This window comes from Microtus pennsylvanicus, chromosome 17 (assembly GCF_037038515.1).
Source record: "Microtus pennsylvanicus isolate mMicPen1 chromosome 17, mMicPen1.hap1, whole genome shotgun sequence".
In the NCBI taxonomy this organism is placed as follows: Eukaryota; Metazoa; Chordata; class Mammalia; order Rodentia; family Cricetidae; genus Microtus; species Microtus pennsylvanicus.
Window position 1 is genome coordinate 16,452,439 of NC_134595.1, and position 21,475 is coordinate 16,473,913.

At 40.6% G+C, this 21,475-nt stretch overlaps 1 protein-coding gene across 2 annotated transcripts in view; it reads left to right on the plus strand.

Annotated features, from left to right (window-relative positions):
- Tmem232 (transmembrane protein 232) overlaps positions 1-21,475 on the plus strand; it is a 273,538-nt gene that overhangs the window by 51,902 nt on the left and 200,161 nt on the right. For both annotated transcript variants that reach the window (XM_075951450.1, XM_075951451.1), the window contains exon 8: positions 15,837-15,991. In XM_075951450.1, coding sequence (XP_075807565.1) covers positions 15,837-15,991 — 155 coding nt within the window. The remainder of the gene's footprint in view (positions 1-15,836; positions 15,992-21,475) is intronic.

The following is a 21,475-nucleotide window of genomic DNA, read 5'->3' on the forward strand; positions in this document are numbered from 1 at the left end:
ATGATAAGGACACTGGTGAGAACTCCTGTAAAAACCCTTTATTTATGTGTGACCTCATACTCTTCCACATCCCCTTTAGTGCCTTTAAAACATTAACTAAATTTAACAGATGAGAAAATACACTTTATTGTGTACGTTTGTAATTTTTAAGCCTTAAGTATTTGTCTCTGGGCTCATTAGTGATAAACCATCTATATAAAGAGTGGTGTTTGCTAAGTCATTTGAACCATTTGGTTATAATTGGTAATGAATGCAAATTGTGTCATGCAAAGAGAGGCACTTGTTTCAAAGTTTGAAATGTGTTTTGTAAACTGAAACATTAAAAAACCACATGATCATCTCATTAGATGCCAAAAAAAGCTTTCAACAAAATACAACATCCCTTCATGATAAAGTTTTGGAGATAGCAGGGATACAAGGAACATACCTAAACATAATAAAGGCAATATATAGCAAGCCAATAGCCAACATCAAACTAAATAGAGAGAAACTCCCAGCGATCCCACTGAAATCAGGAACAAGACAAGGTTGTCCACTCTCTCCACATCTATTCAATATAAGTTAGTTCTTGAGGTCCTAGCTAGAGCAATAAGACACCAAAAGGATGTAGTAATATGGAGCAGCGCCGGGGCTGCGTCCCCAACACCCCAGCCGCCTGCCCGGCTAGCTTTACCCGAAATAATTACACAGACACTGTATTCATTTAATCACTGCTTGGCTCATTTCTACCTAGCCTCTTCTAGGCTAACTCTCCCACCTGGACTAGCCCATTTCTTACCATCTGTATAGCACCGGTCTTACCGGGAAGATTCTAGCCTAAGTCCATCCTGGGTCGGAGCTTCATCGCGTGTGTCTGCCCGGGAGCGGGGCATGGCATCTCTCTCTGAAGCGTCTGCTCCCCAGCGGAGAGCTGTCGAGTCTGACCTCACTTCCTCTTCCTCCCAGCGTTTTGTTCTGGTTACTCCACCTACCTATGTCCTAACCAATAAGATGAGCCAAGGCAGTTCCTTTATTAGCCAATGACCTTCCTCCATCATTTCCCCTTTTTCGGTTTAAACAAAAAAAAAAGGCTTTAACTTTAACATAGCAAAATTACATATAACAAAACAGTTATCAAGTAAAAGTTACATCAGAAACATTTATACATATAACAAAATTGACCGTAAATCTCTATCAATGAAGCAAAAATCTATACTAATGCAAATTATTCATGTCTATATCATATCCCCCTTTAAATGTAAAAGAACATTTATAAACATTTTTTGGGAATATGGGCGCAGTTATTTCTCTCCAAACTGCTTCCTGCTGAATGGGGGCGTCGTTAATTAGGTCTTTCATGGTATAACCTGTGTGCTAGTTTCATCTCAGTTGGCAGTTGAGCAAAGCAATTTTCTGAAGATGTTCACAGCAGCCCTTCAGGAGGACGTGGTCCGCCATACCAAATCGGAATAGAAGAAATGAACAGGGTCTCATCCTCTGTAAAAACAAAATAAGAAACTCCTTTCCAAAGCATCATATCCTTAGATTCAAATTCTGAAATCATACCCTCATGATATCCGTTTTGGTTCCACTTGGCAGCCCATATAATAAAATGTCTCTCTGTACTTAGCTCCTGTACAGTCAAAAATTTTAAAGAAAACACAATGTACATAATCCAGACTCTCTGTGAATTTTCCATCTTTACGTGGCTTATTTTTCTTTATTTCTTTTTATCTCTTAACTGTCTGTACTCTGTCTCTTTAAAGACGTTACCTTTTTTTAAAATCATTAACTTTATTCTCTATATTCTTTTTCTTTTCTCTCCCAAGCCAACGTACATTCATCCAACAGTGTGACTCATTTAGTAGTCTGAATCTGTCCTATTGTGAATCTACAATTTTTTACTATCCAGGAGCACTTTTGATTTGCGCCTTTAAATCACTAGGCGCTTAAGAATCTAAGCTGTGACATTCCTAAGTTAACTTTTTGCTTTTTGAGCGTATATCTGTAGACCAGGCTGTCTTTGAACTCTCAGAGATCTGCCTGTCTCTGCCTCCCAGGCATTGGGATTAAAGGTGTTTGCTACTACACCTTGAACTCACAGAGATCTGTTTGTCTCTGCCTTCTAGGCACTGGGATTAAAGGCGTGTGCTACCACACCTTGAAGTCACAGAGGTTTACTTTAAGAATTTTAACTTTTAGTCTGCATATATTTTTAACACACTTTAAACCATTCAGAAATTTTTTCTGTCTTTGAATCTCTCTTTACTGTATATCTCTCTTTTTCTGACCACAAGGGCCTTTAATTTACCAAGCAATATCAGTAGGACTAAAGGCGTGGCTTTGCCGGCTAGATCCAGTCCATTCCTTAGCTTTCCAGCCTCATGGTGGATATACAGGCTGCAGCCATGTTTATAGCCACACCTCTATGGCCGTTCAAGGTCCCTGCCAGCCAGCAAGCTACAACAGACAACACTCAAGTCCTCTCTCAGTAGCCGGCCCTCCTGCCTCAAACAGTCAGAGTTTGCCCTGGCAGGATGGCCCAGAAAGCCGGCATTTTTAAACGGCGCAGCTTTTTTTCCTGCTACAGCTGAAAACCGAAAAGCATGTGTTCAGCTTTTCATCAACACTGTTTAAGTGTTTCGTGGCAGGACCTCTTAATGAGCTGCAGGGTTTTACAGCTAAAGCTGAGTCAGGAAGCCTCTCTTAGATGAGGCGCTTGCTTGCCTCTAGCAAGCAGAGTGGACCCGAGAAATTGCCACAAGAAACATGCTTTACTCTATTCTTTTCCAAGCTTTCTCAGGCTTTCTGTGGACTCAGTTAGCCACACGTCTGGGCGTCATTTGTAGTAATATGGGCGCGGCGGCGGGGCTGCGTCCCCAACACCCCAGCCGCCTGCCTGGCTAGCTTTACCCGAAATAATTACACAGACACTGTATTCATTTAATCACTGCTTGGCTCATTTCTACCTAGCCTCTTCTAGGCTAACTCTCGCACCTGGACTAGCCCATTTCTTATCATCTGTAAAAGGAGATCAAGGGGATACAAATTGGAAAAGAAGAAGTCAAACTCTCACTGTTTGCTGATGATGTGATAGTTTACATAAGTGATCCGAAAAATTCTACCAAGGAACTTCTACAACTCATAAACACTTACAGTAATGTAGCAGGATACAAGATTAACTAAAAAAAACAATCAGTAGCCCTCCTACACACAGATGATAAAAGGGCTGGGGAAGAAATCAGAGAATCAACACCATTTACAATAGCCACAAATAGCATAAAATATCTTGGAGTAACTTTAACTAAACAAGTATGACAAGAACTTTAAATCTTTGAAGAACGAAATTGAAGAAGACACCAGAAAGTGGAAAGATCTCCCATGCTCTTGGGTAGGCAGAATTAACATAGGAAAAATGGCAATCTTACAAAAAAGCAATCTACAGATTCAATGCAATGCCCAGCAAAATCCCAGCAAAGTTCTTCAAAGACCTCCAAAGAATGGTACTCAACTTCATATGGAAAAGCAGAAAACCCAGGATAGCCAAAACAATCCTGTACAATAAAAGAACTTCTGGAGGCATCACAGTACTGACTTCAAACTCTACTAAAGAGCTACAATACTGAAAACAGCCTGGTATTGGCATAAGAACAGACAGGAGGACCAATGGAACCAAATAGAAGACCCGGATATTAATCAACACACCTTCAAACACCTGATGTTTGACAAAGAAGCAAAAAATATTAAATGGAAAAAAGAAAGCGTATTTAACAAGTGGTTAAATAGCTGGATATCAACATGTAGAAGAATGAAAATAGACTCATATCTATCACCATGCACAAAACTCAAGTCCAAATGGATCAAAGACCTCAACATAAAGCCAGCCACACTAAACCTCATAGAAGAGAAAGTTGGAAGTACACTTAAACGCATTGGCACAGGAATCCCCTTCTTAAGTATAACCCCAGCAGCACAGACACTGAGAGAAACAATTAATAAATGGGACCTCCTGAAACTGAAAAGCTTCTGTAAAGCAAAGGATATGGTCAATAAGACAAAACAACAGCCTACAGAATGGGAAAAGATCTTCACTAACCCCACATCAGACAGAGGTCTGATCTCCAAAATATACAAAGAACTCAAGAAATTGGACATCGAAAGAACAAACAAACCAATAAAAAAAAAATGGAGTACAGACCTAAACAGAGAACTCTCAACAGAGGAATCTAAAATGGCTGAAAGACACTTAAGCAAATGTTCAATATCCTTAGTCATCAGAGAAATGCAAATCAAAACAACTCTGAGATTCCACCTCACTACACCCTTAAGAATGGCCAAGATCAAAAACACTGATGACAACTTATGCTGGAGAGGTTATAGAAAAAAGGGAACACTTCCGCATTGCTGGTGGGAATGCAAGCTGGTACAACCCCTTTTGGATGTCAGTGTGGCGATTTCTTAGAAAATTAGAAAAAAACCTTCCTTAAGACCCAGTAATAGACCGGGCGGCGGAAGGCGGCCGGAACGGAGGACGCCCAGCACAGCCGGTGGGGACCGACTGGGACCAGAGCGGCAGCAGAGGACACAGGCTGCTGGCGGCGGGAACCGTCCCAGCAGCAGAAGCAGGCTGCAGGGACCGCGCACAACACCGAGAACAGATCGCCCCACTACAATTAAACCAAAGAGGTAGGCCTTCGGTTGGGGAGGTCCCTGGCAAAGGAGTAGCCGGGTCCTATTCCTGAAGAACCTTCTGAGGGGTGAGAGGGATCTTGGCCCCCGGCAGGAACCAGGAAACAGAGCAAGGGCATTTTATAAGAGGAGCCCCTGGCCAGCAGGGAAACCTGAACCAGTTTTAAAAGACCCTTTAGATAGCATCGATAGGAGGAGATGGGCAAGCGCCAAGGAAAGAATTCACTGAATAATCTGAAAAACAACATGAAAACACCAGAACCCAACGATCTTACAACAGAAGGTCTCCAACACCCTAACACAGGAGAAGTGGAAAAAATTGACTTCATGAAGGCAGTAGAATCCCTTAAACAACATGTGAAAAATGCCCTTATAGAAATGGATGAGAAGTATAACCAAAAATTTGAAGAAATGAGTAAATACGTACATAATACCCTGGGAAACCAAGAAAGAACGATCAAACAGGTAATGGAAACAGTTCAAGAATTGAAAACTGAAATGGAAGCAAGGAAGAAAACACAAACTGAGGATCAGCTGGATATGGAAAATCTAGGTCAACGAGCAGAGCCTACAGAAACAAGCATAATCAATAGAATACAAGAAATAGAAGAAAGAATCTCAGATTCTGAGGACACCATAGAGAAAATAAACGCTCTGATCAAAGAAAACTGCAAAGCCAACAAATTCTCATCACAAAACATTCAGGAATTATGGGACACAATAAAAAGACCAAATCTAAGAATAATAGGAATAGAAGAAGGAGAAGAGTCACAGCTCAAAGGCCCAGAAAATATTTTGAACAAAATTATGGAAGAAAACTTTCCCAACATACAGAAAGATATTCCTTTGAATATTCAAGAAGCATACAGAACACCAAACAGGCTGGATCAAAGGAAAACATCCCCTCGCCATATAATAATCAAAACACAAAATATACAGGTTAAAGAAAGAATACTAAGAGCTGCAAAGGAAAAAGGCCAAGTAACTTATAAAGGTAAACCGATCAGACTTACACCTGATTTCTCTATGGAAACAATGAAAGCCAGAAGGTCCTGGATAGAAGTACTGCAGAAGCTAAGAGACCATGGATGCAAGCCCAGACTACTATACCCAGCCAAGCTTTCGTTCACTATAAATGGAGAAATCAAGACATTCCAGGATAAAAACAAATTTAAACAATACGTAGCCACGAATCCAGCCCTACAGAAAGTGATGGAAGGAAAACTGCAACCCAAGGAATCCAACATTGCCAACACTGCCTACAATAACTCGGGCATCTAGTGACCCTTCACCAGCACAACTCAAAGAAGGGAGACACACAAATTCTACTTCCAAAAACAATAAGAATATCCGGCGTAAACAACTACTGGTCATTAATATCACTTAATATTAATGGTCTCAATTCACCTATAAAAAGGCACAGGCTAAGAGATTGGATACGAAAACAGGATCCAACATTCTGCTGTTTGCAAGAAACACATCTCAACCACAAAGACAGGCATCAACTCAGAGTAAAAGGATGGGAAAAGGTCTTTCAAGCAAATGGTCCTAAGAAAAAAGCAGGTGTGGCCATATTAATTTCTAACAAAACTGACTTCAAACTAAAATCAATCAGAAGAGATCGAGATGGACACTTTATACTCATAACAGGAACAATTTGTCAGGATGACGTCTCAATCCTGAATATTTATGCCCCTAATATAAAGGCACCCACGTATGTAAAAGAAATATTACTAAAACTCAAGGCAGACATCAAACCACACACACTAGTAGTAGGAGACTTCAATACACCTCTCTCAGCAATGGACAGGTCAATCAGACAGAGACCTAATAGAGAAGTAAGAGAACTACTGGAGGTAATGAAGCAAATGGACTTAACAGACATCTATAGAACATTCCACCCAAATAGGAAAGAATATACCTTCTTCTCTGCAGCCCATGGAACCTTCTCGAAAATTGACCACATACTCGGAAACAAAGGAAACCTCCACAGATACAAAAAAATATCAGTGTCCACCTGTGTCTTATCAGATCACCACGGATTAAAGTTAGAATTCAACAACAATCCTACCTCCAGAAAGCCGACAAACTCATGGAAACTGAACAGTCAACTACTGAACCACACCTGGGTCAAGGAAGAAATCAAGAAAGAAATTAAAGTCTTCCTTGAATTTAATGAAAATAAAGGGACAACATACTCAAACCTATGGGACACTATGAAACAGTGCTAAGAGGAAAGTTCATAGCACTAAGTGCCCACTTAAAGAAAACAGAGAAAGCATACATCGGAGACTTAACAGCACACCTGAAAGCTTTAGAAAAAAAAGAAGCAGACGCGCCCAGGAGGAGTAGAAGACTGGAAATAATCAAACTGAGGGCAGAAATCAACAAAATAGAAACGCAGAAAACAGTCCAAAGAATCAATGAAACGAAAAGTTGGTTCTTGGAGAAAATCAACAAGATCGACAAACCCCTATCCAAACTAATTAAACGACAGAGAGAGAACACGCAAATAAATAAGATCAGAAATGAAAAGGGGGAAATAACCACAGACACAGAGGAAATTCAGAGACTCATTAGATCTTACTACAAAAGCCTGTATGCCACAAAACTAGAAAATGCAAAAGAAATGGACATTTTTTTAGATAAGTACCACATACCAAAGCTAAACCAAGACCAGGTGAACGATCTAAATAGACCTGTTAGTCGCGAAGAGCTAGAAACCGTTATCAAAAATCTACCTTCTAAAAAAAGCCCAGGACCAGATGGTTTCAATGCAGAATTCTACCAGAACTTCCAAGAAGAGCTAATACCTATACTCCTTAATGTATTTCACAATATAGAAACAGAAGAGTCATTGCCAAATTCCTTTTATGAAGCTACAGTTACCCTGATACCAAAACCACACAAAGACCCAACCAAGAAAGAAAATTACAGGCCTATCTCACTCATGAATATCGACGCAAAAATTCTTAATAAAATACTGGCAAACCGAATCCAAGAACACATTAGAAAAATTATCCATTATGATCAAGTAGGCTTCATCCCAGAGATGCAGGGCTGGTTCAACATACGCAAATCTATCAATGTAATCCACCATATAAATAAACTGAAAGAAAAAAACCATATGATCATTTCATTAGATGCTGAAAAAGCATTTGACAAAATTCAACACCCCTTTATGATAAAAGTCTTGGAGAGATTAGGGATACAAGGGTCATACCTAAATATAATAAAAGCCATTTACAGCAAGCCGTCAGCTAACATTAAATTAAATGGAGAAAAACTCAAAGCCATCCCAATAAAATCAGGAACACGACAAGGCTGTCCACTCTCTCCATACCTCTTCAATATAGTGCTTGAAGTTCTAGCAATAGCAATAAGACAACATAAAGGGATCAGGGGGATTCGTATCGGAAAAGAAGAAGTTAAGCTCTCGTTATTTGCAGATGATATGATAGTATACATAAGCGACCCCAAAAACTCTACCAAAGAACTCCTACAGCTGATAAACACCTTTAGTAATGTGGCAGGATACAAGATCAACTCCAAAAAAATCAGTGGCCTTCCTATACACTAAGGATAAGGAAACAGAGAGGGAAATTAGAGAAGCATCACCTTTCACGATAGCCACAAATAGCATAAAATATCTTGGGGTAACTGACCAAGGATGTGAAAGATCTATTTGACAAGAACTTTAAGTCTTTGAAGAAAGAAATTGAAGAGGACACCAGAAAATGGAAAGATCTTCCTTGCTCCTGGATTGGGAGGATCAACATAGTAAAAATGGCAATTCTACCAAAAGCAATCTATAGATTCAATGCAATCCCCATCAAAATCCCATCAAAATTCTTCACAGATCTGGAGAAACAATAATCAACTTTATATGGAAAAACAAAAAACCCAGGATAGCCAAAACAATCTTATACAACAAAGGAGCGTCTGGAGGCATTACCATCCCTGACTTCAAACTCTACTACAGAGCTACAGTATTGAAAACAGCTTGGTATTGGCATAAAAACAGAGAAGTCGACCAATGGAATCGAATAGAAGACCCTGACATTAACCCACAAACCTATGAACACCTGATTTTCGATAAAGGAGCTAAAAGTATACAATGGAAAAAAGAGAGCATCTTCAACAAATTGTGCTGGCAAAACTAGATGTCAACCTGTAGAAGAATGAAAATAGATCCATATCTATCACCATGCACAAAACTCAAGTCCAAATGGATTAAAGACCTCAATATCAATCTGAACACACTGAACCTGATAGAAGAGAAAGTGGGAAGTACTCTACAACACATGGGCACAGGAGACCACTTCTTACGTATAACCCCAGCAGCACAGACATTAAGGACCTCATTGAATAAATGGGACCTCCTGAGACTGAGAAGCTTCTGTAAAGCAAAGGACACTGTCGCTAAGACACAAAGGCAACCCACTAACTGGGAGAAGATCTTCACCAACCCCGCAACTGACAAAGGTCTGATCTCCAAAATATATAAAGAACTCAAGAAACTAGACCGTAAAAGGCTAATCAACCCAATTATAAAATGGGGCATTGAGCTGAACAGAGAATTCTCAACAGAAGAACTTCAAATGGCCAAAAGACACTTAAGGTCATGCTCAACTTCCTTAGCGATCAGGGAAATGCAAATCAAGACAACTTTAAGATACCATCTTACACCTGCCAGAATGGCTAAAATCAAAAACACCAATGATAGCCTTTGTTGGAGAGGTTGTGGAGAAAGGGGTACACTCATCCATTGCTGGTGGGAATGCAAACTTGTGCAACCACTTTGGAAAGCAGTATGGCGGTTTCTCAGGAAATTCGGGATCAACTTACCCCTGGACCCAGCAATACCACTCTTGGGAATATACCCAAGAGAGGCCTTATCATACAACAAAAGTATATGCTCTACGATGTTCATAGCAGCATTGTTTGTGATAGCCAGAACCTGGAAACAACCTAGATGCCCTTCAAAGGAAGAATGGATGAAGAAAGTATGGAATTTATACATATTAGAGTACTACTCAGCAATAAAAAACAAGGACTTCTTGAATTTTGCATGCAAATGGATGGAAATAGAATACACTATTCTGAGTGAGGTGTCGCAGACCCAAAAAGAGGAACATGGGATGTACTCACTCATATTTGGTTTCTAGCCATAAACCAAAGACATTGAGCTTATAATTAGTGATCCTAGAGAAGCTAAATAAGGAGAACCCAAAGAAAAACATATAGGCATCCTCCTGAATATTAACCTTCAGCAAGCGATGAAAGGAGACAGAGACCCAAACTGGAGCACAGGACTGAAATCCCAAGGTCCAAATCAGGAGCAGAAGGAGAGAGAGCATGAGCAAGGAACTCAGGACCGCGAGGGGTGCACCCACACACTGAGACAATGGGGATGTTCTACTGGGAACTCACCAAGACCAGCTGGCCTGGGTCTGGAAAAGCCTGGGATAAAACCGGACTCTCTGAACATAGCGGACAATGAGGACTACTGACAACTCAAGAACAATGGCAATGGGTTTCTGATCCTACTGCACGCACTGGCTTTGTGGGAACCTAAGCAGTTTGGATGCTCAACTTACTAGACCTGGATGGTGGTGGGGGTTCCTTGGACTTCCCATAGGACAGGGAACCCTGATTGCTCTTCGGGCTGGGGGGGGGGACTTAATTGGGGGAGGGGGAGGGAAATGGGAGGCGGTGGCGGGGAAGAGACAGAAATCTTTAATAAATAAATAAATTTAAAAAAGAAAAAAAATAATAAAAAAAATAAAGAAATATGTTGTTTAAAAAAAAAAGACCCAGTAATACCACTTTTGGGTATATATCCAAAGGACGCTCAATTGTGCCACAAGGACATGTGCTCAACTATGTTCATAGCAGCTTTGTTTGTCATAGCCAGAACCTGGACACAACCTAAATGCTCCTCAACTAAAGAATGGATAAAGAAAATGTGGTACTTTTACACATTGGAGTACTGCACAGCAGAAAAAAATAACGACATCTTGAATTTTGCAGGCAAATGGGTGGAGCTAGAAAATATTATTTTGAGTAACCCAGACACAAAAAGACAATTATCACATTTACTCACTCATAGGAGGTTTTTAAACATAAAGCAAAGAAAAGCAGCCCACAAACCACAATCCTAGAGAACCTAGACAACAATGAGGACACTAAGAGAGACTTACATAGATCTAATCTACATGGGAAGTAGAAAAAGACAAAATCTCCTGAGTAAATTGGGAGCATGGGGACCTTGGGAGAGGGTTGAAGGGGGAGGGGAGAGGCATGGAGGGGAGCAGAGAAAAATGTAGAGCTCAATAAAAATCAATAAAAAAACCAAAAGAAAAAAAAAGAAATGTGTTTTGATGACAAACATACTTAAAATAAGATATTAAGCTGCAAAAAGAACATTGCTCCTGAAGAGTATTGACCTGCTTGACCCCTGCCCGAGTGATGGAGAGGTCTGTTTAGCTTTTCTAGACCACTGTTGGCTCGTTTGTACAAGATGCTCTGCTCATTTTTGTGATCATGATGGGCATCACCACCATTATCATCGCCATCAGAGCTGCCTTAACTGAGTAAACAAAATTGTACTTGGTGAATGAAAAAGACAGAAAAGTCCAGGCGTCAATAACTGAAAATGTATTCAAGCATTCGCTTTAACCTGGGCAGTTCACGATGGCTTTCAGCCGAGACTACGACTACACTGAACGAATGCAGTGATGTGAGTGTTTCATCTCCAAATACAGCGCCGTGCGATCTACACACTACACACATGCTCTGGCTCGGGTGAGGCCTCCGTTAGTTTCCATGCTGGTGCTCATGAAGAACAAATCTATTTTCACCCTTGGAAGCAGTGGGAGTGTGCTACTGGAAGCGGGGCAAAGCTGAGAGCTGGCGGAATGAACACGTGTGCCGAGAGAGACACGCACCGTCACCGGGTCTTTCTGTACCATTTGCACTTTGTAGAACAAAGGACCTCAATTCTATTCCAGCTCTGTCCGTGTGATTCTCGGAGGGGACTATAACACATCTGGGGCTGTCAGGTTTATTGCCTTTCTTTTTCTTCTCCAATTACTTCATAATATAAAGACTATAAAGGATAGTGGAGCCACGGCGCTCCTAAATCACGGCCCGTCTAATCAGCACTGATTCATGGTGTGATTGCAAGCCCTAAAGTTCCCTCGTTTCCACCCGATTTCTCCAGTGTGGCGTTTCTAAGCCAGCCTCTCCAGTTCAGCTGAGCATCTGCCCATTCGATTCCCATTTCATTCCTTACTTTGGGAAATGAAAGAGAGAGAGAGAGAAAAAAAAGAAGAGCAATAGAATGTAAAAGCTACCGCAGTGGCCATTTTCCATTCCGTCCTTAGTGGTGCTATATTACAGTCCAGGATTTATAGATCTATCCATCATTCCTTATCTTCCGATTATACTAAAAGGTCCATTCACAGCCTATGTTGGCCATTGTAAAATATTTTATGTCTAATGCTTATAGAAATGGAGCAAAAGCAGTTGCTGGATTTGTTGCACAACCAATGCTAAAATTGCTTTAAAAATCCTGTAGAATTTGCATATTATAAGATACACAATATGGATTTTGGTTTTGCCTACAGATAGAAAACTTCCTTTCCTTGCTCCTGAACACAGTTTCTTCTTTAAGTGTCCTTTTAAGCGATCCAGACCCATAGTTTCCGCCAACTTTGACAAGCGGTGCACTTTTATTAGCTTTGCAATCGCAGATTTCCGTCCTCTGCTCAGTGGCAGAGCTGAGTTTTCTAAGCACAGAGGTCGCATCATAATAATAACATAGTTCTTTGGGCCTAAAGCTCAGCTAAAATGGAGTAGACATTTTATTAAACCGCATTATCTAAAGTACAAATAGTTCCCTGAAAAACAGCAGATGCACCGATTTTATATTCCGATGTGACCTGCAATCTTGTCTTCTCACACCCCACATACTTGGTAAACAAAAAGTTGTGATCAAAATCTGGGACACTCTGCCATACGGTGAGTGTAAATGGTGCTAGCGGCAGCTTCATAACCAGACAGACCCACGCTTTTTAAAATTAGGAGCATTATCCCGTGATTCATTTCATTATTTGGCTGACACATTTGTATTGAGAGGTCTTTCCATGGCAGTGTCAGCGGCCCCTAAAATGAATGCCAACAGGAGGAAACTCAAAACACTTCATCGGAGCCGCCACAGCAGAGCCCAGACCTCCACGCTCGTCTCTGCTGTAAAGACTCGATCAGTCGCTCAAAGGGAGCGTTCTTAGAGTCTCATAAATGCCAAGGTGCTGGAGTTCTCTGAATTCCCAGGAAATCTATGGGGCTTCTCATGGCAGGCACTCCTCAAGCTGCAGATGACAGTCTGAGGCTGAGCAGCAGTCAACAGAGTTGGAGAAATCACAGGAAGTGGTGAAGAAAAGAAAAAGAACAAAGAAGGAAGGTAGGCAGGCAAGCAGAAAGGGATGGACAAGTGTTCTCTGAAGCTACCGAATCCTGGGCCTACCAAAGCATCATGTGGCAAAGTGTCCCCCCCCCCCTTTTTGGCACATGCGTTTGTATACATGCTCACACGCATGCAAGTGTGTGTCCATGTGTTCGTGGAAGCCAGCGATGGGTACCTGGTGTCTTCTTGCCTCTGTCTATTCCTTTACTGTGGTTATTGATGAGCACCATTATGCCCAGCTCTTTTGATTGCTGGGGACCTGAACTCAAACCCTCATTCTGTGTAGAAGACATTTCGCTGGCTGAGTGGCCTCACCAACCCCACCCTTTTCATTTTCAAAGCCATCACCGCCTGACAATTTGCACAATAAGGAATTATAGAAAAAAAATAAAGTCTATCTTAATTTCTATTCGATTGAATGTGTATAAAATCATTCTGCCAGGGTGCTGCAATGCTTTAAAAAGCTCGTTAATCTCTGTGCTCTTGCGGATGGTTTGTAAGCAGCATTTGTCTCCCAACCATATCAGACAGATTCAGTGGAAATGACAACAGACTTTGTGGCATCTAATAACTGTCAGGGCTGCTCTTTCCTGGTCTGTGCTGGGTCGGATCATGTGATTGTCGTTATTACATTAAGTCTTTTCTTTTGATAATGCCAAAGCCATTAAGCCAAAGGTCAAGAAGAGGAGCACACGTTTATCAGGAACAATGGGTTTTACTCCTTGGTGGAGAGAGAGAGCAAGTGAGCCAGAGCTTCCAGGAGGAGCTAGATGCATTTTTTAAAAAATAGCATTTAGACCTTGAAAGATCGAGGGGACCCTGAGGAAGCAGTAGTTCCTTTAAATTCTCCTATTGAAAAGTCGACGTTATGACTGGGTAGTTCGTACGTGACACCGTGGCTTTGTTTTTGTCCGTGCTGAAGAAGAGACATTGTTAAATGGCTTTTTAAAAATCATGGTCTTGAAGTACTGTCTGAGGTATGAAGTTTGTGCTCACATCAGGCAGATCAAAATGACCCAGCCGTGTTGGGTCCGACTGAGTAAGTGGTATCAGATGAGTTGTAGACAGTGGAGGCTGCCTTTTCTCATTGTCTGTGGTGTGTGAAAATGATGTCATAGAAAATTGAAATAAAACGTGGATCTTGTTCATAATCTCAGACGTTACCTTTTTATTATCTTTGTTTTTTCTTTGAGACAGTATCTCCCTAAATTTCCCAAAGGTAGCCCCAAGTTTGTCATCCTCCTGCTTCAGCCTCTCTTGTTCTGGGTTCACAGGCTTTGGTCACACAGCATACCTCCTAATGTATTGTTTTTTTATCATGTGTTAGCACAAATACACACACACACAAATATGTATGTATATATACACACACACACATATATATGTATATTAATAGTCTTTGCAGCCATATAGTATCTGTGATCTAGAAAAGTATTGTTTTAATTTAATTGATCAACCCATCTCAAAGTTTCAAAGTTGATCTCTATCTCTGTTCATGTGGACTAACTCTGTCTGGAATCTGAGGACTGTCAGACATGCAGGCGGAGACACCTGGGGCTACGGAGACAATTTCATTTATATAGCTTTTGCTTTTTGAATGGGCTCCACCACAAAGCAGAAAATTGAGTTATATGTGCATTTGCCGAAGTCAGCATGTCTCAGCCCGATGCCTTACATTAGCTCCGAAGACAGCTTCCCTGTGGAACACTGCAACCCTCCAAACACGGCTTCTTCGGTTAGGGTTTCTTTTCTGAATTTGTGCTCCCAGGGCCAGCAAGCTTCTGCAGACCTTGGCTCTGGCCTTCCTCTCCAGTATCTAGCTATCCCTAACATGAAAAGACTCAATACACTTCCAAAGAACATAACTAAACAGCTCACTGGAAACTTGGGAGGTTTTGTTTGAAATTTTATAGGAACTCCAGCTTTTAAAAAGGATTCAACATGGAAACCATCTTTGAACTTAGCTATGATATAGTATATAATGACCGAAGACAATGGAGCCCTTTATGTTTAAAGTGTTTCTTAACAGTATGGAATAGAAACAGCCGCTGAACTGAGTATGTAGAACAGGTGTGTACCTTCGGCCAAAAAGAAAATAAAAGGACAGGAGTGCTATGTTGTCATGGAATACCGATCACTTTAGCGGGCCAATTATTTAATGAAGTTGGCAGGGATCACTCGGAGAGAGTATATAAACTCTTTGTTGTGTCTGAATTTGTAGTCTTTTAAAAATAGTTGCTTAGCCGGCATTGGCCACATTCTCTAAGATGTGTATTTGGTTGTTAATGTAGAGCATCTCAGAGCCCAGGCTGTCACTAGATCTTTGTTCAAATTTTCCTTGTTGCCTTTTGATATTTCAGCTGTTGCGAATAAGGGAGACACACAGGGTCTTGGAATCGTGTATCCAATAGTGGCCCTTCAGAAGATCTGGAAACTGTGTCTTACTGTAGATTAATTCACTGAGCACATGGATTTGTGTAAAAAATATAAACATATAATAAATGCACATAATTATTATAAAAATATAAAGCTTATATCAGCTATACATACCTCATAAAATACTTATGAATTACCTCACTTACTAACATATAAAATATAAGTGAATATTCGTTTTGATTTTTATATTTAACATGTATTTTTCAAGTCTGTGCAAGTTAAGGAACCCTTTGGCAAATCTGTCTCCATGTTGTAATTTCAGACTCATTTGAAGTTGAATGAGGGGGGCTATGAAGTCAACCACCTGCTCTGGCATTGCGTGGCTGCCTGGTCCTGTGTTCAGAACAATAGTCCTCAGCTGAATACAGTGCTTGAGCATCTCCTCTTCCACAGAACGCAGCTTCAGACGAAATGCTGGTAAGGGCAATTCTATAAATCCAGGGTGACTCAAAGAGACCTTTGTACTGAAATGTTAATCACGGCTCAGTTGACTATGAACGTGCTTTATAGTCTCAGTTCCAAAGACAAAGGCATTGTGCACATTTTATACTGCTTATATCAGTGAATTGTCGCAGTGTCTGCTGCCTTGTTTTGCTGGATGCTCTGTGTAGTTGTCTCTATTAAATGAAATGTGTTACTGATAAGAAATTCATTCCTGTGTTGAAAACATTTTCTTGCTTCTCATGTTGTTAGATCCTGGCAATGAAGTCATCTGTTACATACTTGAAAGGAATGCACTGATCCTATTTCTCTGTGCTTTTCAAAGAGATGTACAAGGGAATAATTGTATTTGTGAAGCTCAGTGTGTGTGTCTGAATAGTATTTCACGTGTACACGCACCACATTTAAAATATATTCATTGTAGGGCAATGAAGACACCTTTAATTCCAGCACTCAGGAGGCAGAGGCAGGTATATCTCTGAGTTTAAGGCCACCCAGGGCTGCACAGAGAAACCCTGTCTCCAAAACAAAACAAAACAAAACAAAAACAAAAGCAACAACATCAAAACAAAACAAGACAAAATTTGTTTACCTATCAATACTTATGTTGAATTTTTATCTTTCTCCTGAGAGGAAAGCTGATGTCTCCTCAACATTCTGAACTCAGTTCCTCAGGATGCTCAATCAGGAGTGAGATTGTTAGGCCATAGGGCATCTTATTTATACTTTTTGAGACGTTTTCATATTCTTTCCCAACTTAGCTTTCCTTGCATTCCAACCAGCCCAAGGCTTCTCTTGTCTCAGCCTCAGGATGCTGTCCTTCTTGCTGCATACATACCCACAGTAACAGGTGTGAGGCGGGATTTCACTGTGACTTCAATTTTCATTATTACGACTATGACTAAGTGGAACATTGTTCATACAACTGTGAGCTGTGTGGCTTCCTTTAAAAACTGTTGAGTCAGCTGGGCAGTGGTGGCACCCCTTTAATCCTAGCACACGGGAGGCAGAGGCGAGGGGATCTCTGAGTTCCAGGATAGCCAGGGCTACCCAGAGAAACCCTGTCTCAAAAACCAAAAACCAAACCAAACCAAATTAAACCAAACAAAAACACCACTCCCCCCACCCCAAAATAAACCCTCAGAAAAACCAACGAAAAACTGTTAAGTCAGGGCCTTCGTCTTTTAAATTGGGTTATTTGTTTGCTTGATCTTGAATTATTGCATTCCTTATTTACTTTAGATATTAATTCATTAGATACATACTTTTCCTCCACATGTGAGCTCTCGTTCTCTTCCTCCATTTTTCTTCCTCTCCTCTTCTTCCTCTCTCTTTTCTTCTGTCTTTCTTTGACAGAGTCCCATGTAGCTCAGTTTAGACTTGAACTTGTTGTGCAGCCTGGGCTGGCCTTGAATCTGTGGTTCTCTCTCCTGCCTCAGCCTTCTATTGATGGTTTAACTGTTTTAAATGTTATCATATCAACACATATTTAATTAATTTTCTGACTATTTATGGCTAAAGTTCTCAACAGACCTTTAAGAACCGCTATTATAGATCATACTTCATAGATTTGGGATTAAAGATAATATAAACTGTTGTTATTTTTAAAATGAAACTGAAGTCAGTTTAGTGTGTTTGCTAGAGACTGGAGCAAGATTCTAAGTGTCCTTGCAGAGGATATTTCCCAGGATATCAGTGTCAACTGATAACAGCTTGGGCCACCTGAATCTTTCTTTCTGTTTTCTGGGTGGATGTGAGAATGATCACATAAGGTGGGAAAAGTAATGCATAGTATTGAAGAATAGAGGGGTAAACCGATCAAGTGTTCATCAATGACTTCACACAATAGAAGGGATGCAACAATTGTCTGAATTGCCAAATCGTTTTGATACTGTTTCTTGGATTTTTTATTTTAAGAAGGTGATCCTTCTTTAAAAAGCTAAAAACATGATTTTAGTTAACAACAACAACAACAACAAAAAAACTATTGATGATTAAAGACTTGCTAGGACCTTTGAGATTGCTACTCACTTGCTGTTAAGCCTGAGTACCTGAGTTTAATCCCTAGAACATGCATGGTGGAAGATGAGAACTAACTGTCACCTACACAAATGTGCCTTGGCATGTTCTTGTATTTGCACGTATGTGAGCACACACAACTAAATAAATGTAAAGGTATCTTTAAGAGTTTAAAAAGTTTTTTAAAGCTTGTCTTAAGTCTGTTCACAGTAGCAACACATTAAATATAAAAATATCTTTTCTTAATATAGTGTTTAGAGTATGTACATAACAGTATGCACAGATGCCATGGGGTCATCACTCCAGATAAGACAAAACAGTGATCTAATGATCAGAACTGCACCAGAAATGCCTTCCTGCCTCCAAGGGAATCTTTTCTGATATCCTCACTACCATTTACTCTCTGGTATCATTGAGGGCAAGGAGAAAACTGAGGAAGCAAGCTCTGTTTAGAGTAACTAGAGAGAGTGAAGGGATGGTGAGAAGTGGGCCCTGTCACGATTTTCTCAGTTGTGAAACTTGAGTGAAGACATCTTTCAGCCCCCAAAATATGACACCAGTGAGAGTTAAGAGAAGTAACCCAAGAAATGTCAGTTCCTCTGTGTCAGAGACGACACAGTGATGAGTAACGTGGAAATCTTCAAAGTAATGAAAGACAACCTGACCAAGATAACCAAGGAGATTTTATTTATGGTGGCCAAATCTGTACATACAAAGTAGTTATCTTCTCTTCATTCTGATTGGTTGGTCTGTAGCTAACTCATATATCTCCCTGTATGATTTCTAGTAACCCCATTTTTAAACTATATATAATACAAAAGGAATGAAAAACTATCAGGAGTTTTTAAGTCTGAAAATGAATAGAGCCAGGATCCATGAGAAAACTCTCTCTCTCTCTCTCTCTCTCTCTCTCTCTCTCTCTCTCTCTCTCTCTCTCTCTCTCTCATAGAATTAGAGCAATCTTTCTGAGGTCCATGATGTCCCAAGAGGAATGGGTGTCCTAAAACCAATCAGAGGACTGGAGACTACAGGAGCCCCCCAGCTGCCATGCGGTGACCTTTGTCTACTCAGAGCTAGAGACAGGCACCTTGCTGGAAGGCAAATCTCTTCTTAATCTGGCTGAATTTCTTGTATCTCAGACTCTCAGTGCTCCACCCAGTAGTAGGTTGACCTTTCACATAATGCCCCACTTGCTTTGGAGAGACATCTCAACCCAACTCCAAAGACTTTCCAATCTAACATGGACTATTGTATTTCCAGTTGAACTGCTGGCCAACAGAGCCTGCTGAGAAATGTAGCAAGGCATTTCAGGAGAACACCATCACAAAATCCCATCACCCAAAGCAAACTAATCAGTGTATTCTATCCCTTGCAAGTATTAAGAACAAAAACTTGATTTGAAACTATATCAACGTGGCAACTATTTAGCCGTGTTTGTGTTTGTATCAAAATGAAGACAGAATCAGGTGCTTGAGTAGACCCTGAACATTTCAGCTAGATCACTGCCAAACATTGTCTGCATCTTCAGCCCTGGGAACGCCAGTGTTCATGGGGAGGTCTCACTGGAAGCATTTAAACAAAAGTCACAGTATAGTCTCCCTTCAGTCTCCATGAGTTGAGGAGGTTGTGTGTGAGACTCAAGTGATGTGGGATTCCCCTCTGTAAGCTGTGAATATGTTTTATTACCATTGGTTAATAAAGACGCTGCTTTGGCCTATTGCAAGGCAGAATATAGGTAGGTGGGAAAACTAAACTGAATGCTGGGAGAAAGAAGGCAGAGTCAGACAGATGCCATGTAGCTGCTGTGGGAGAAAGAAAGCAGAACCTTACTGGTAAGCCACAGCCTTGTGGTGATACAGATTCATAGAAATGGGTTAATTTAAGATATAAGAGCTAGTTAGGAGTATGGCTGAGCCATTGGCCAAACAGTGTTGTAATTAGTTTCTGTGTGATTATTTGCGCCTGGGTTGCTGGGAAACAGAAGTGCAGTCTCCCTTTACACTCAGGTTTCTGTTTTCTTGGTTCTTCTCAGTTCATATCCTATTCTTCATAGATCTATAGATCCTCCCCATTGTTTGTGAAAATTTAATCTGCTTGTGGAAGAAATACAAATTTATGTATAACTACATCATCACTCAGTGAAGAACACATTCACCTTCAAGTCTGGAGACCTATGTTTTGGACTTCTTTCTACCGTACCATTTTCAATGAGTCACTTAACAGTGACGAACCAGTTTTTTTGGTTGCTTAGAGGAAAAAGAACCATCCTTTTTTCATCATTTCTCCCTTCCTTTTCCTTCCTCTACATCCTCCCGTATAAACCTCTTCTTTCTTTCAAACCTGGACTTCTTTAATTGTTGTTACATGTGTGTGTGTGTATACATCAAACATATAATTATATATGTGTGTGTGTATACATCAAACATATAATTATATATATATGTGTGTGTGTGTGTATCAAACATATAATTATATATATGTGTGTGTGTATACATCAAACATATAATTATATATATGTGTGTGTATGTGTATACATCAAACATATAATTATATATATATGTGTGTGTGTGTGCACATCCTGCTCAGGCTGTATAATGTTACTTATATGTATATTGTTTTCTGGCTTCTTAAAAAGTTTCTGAGAGGTTTAAATAAGGCAATTCTCCCCTGCTTTATGTTCTTCTAACTCAAAGTTGAACCAAGTTTTCTCAGTTAGCCTCTGGCTGGCTGTGATTTTACTTCGGTACACCCCCTCACAAGTTAATCAAATTGGCTTCTCTCCTCTCCTCCCCTTCCCTCCCCTCCCCTCCCCTCCCCTCTCCTCTCCTCTCCTCCTCTCCCTTCCCCTTCCTTCACCTCCCCTTCCTTCCTTCCTCCCTTCCTCCCTTCCTCCCTCCCTCCCTCCCTTTCTTCCTTCCTTCCTTTCTTTCTTTCCGAGATAGAGTCTCACTACATAGCCATGTTTAGCTTAAGATTCACTATGTATGGGGCTGGAGAGATGGCTCAGTGGTTAAGAGTACTGACTGTTCTTCCAGAGGAGCCGGGTTCAATTCCCAGCACCCACATGGCAGCTCACAACTGTCTGAAGATCTAGTTCCAGGGGATCTGACACCTTCACACCAATGCACATAAAATGAAGTTAAATAAACCATAAAAATATTTTTTTTTTAAAAAAGATTCACTGTGTAGACCAAGCTGGCTTTGACTGCATAGAACTCTGCCTGCTTCTGCCTGTACCCCACCTCCCCTTCCTAACCTAGTGTCTGAATGGCTACAATACATCTGTTGTCACCACACTTGCTCCCTAGAATCTAGTCCCATTTTCATAGCTTTGTTGTAATGTTTTAGCATCTGTTGCTGCTGTCATTTCCTAACTGGTCTCTTGGATGTGAATCTCCCTCAATCACGTGTCACATGCCATATACTGCCAGGATCACAACA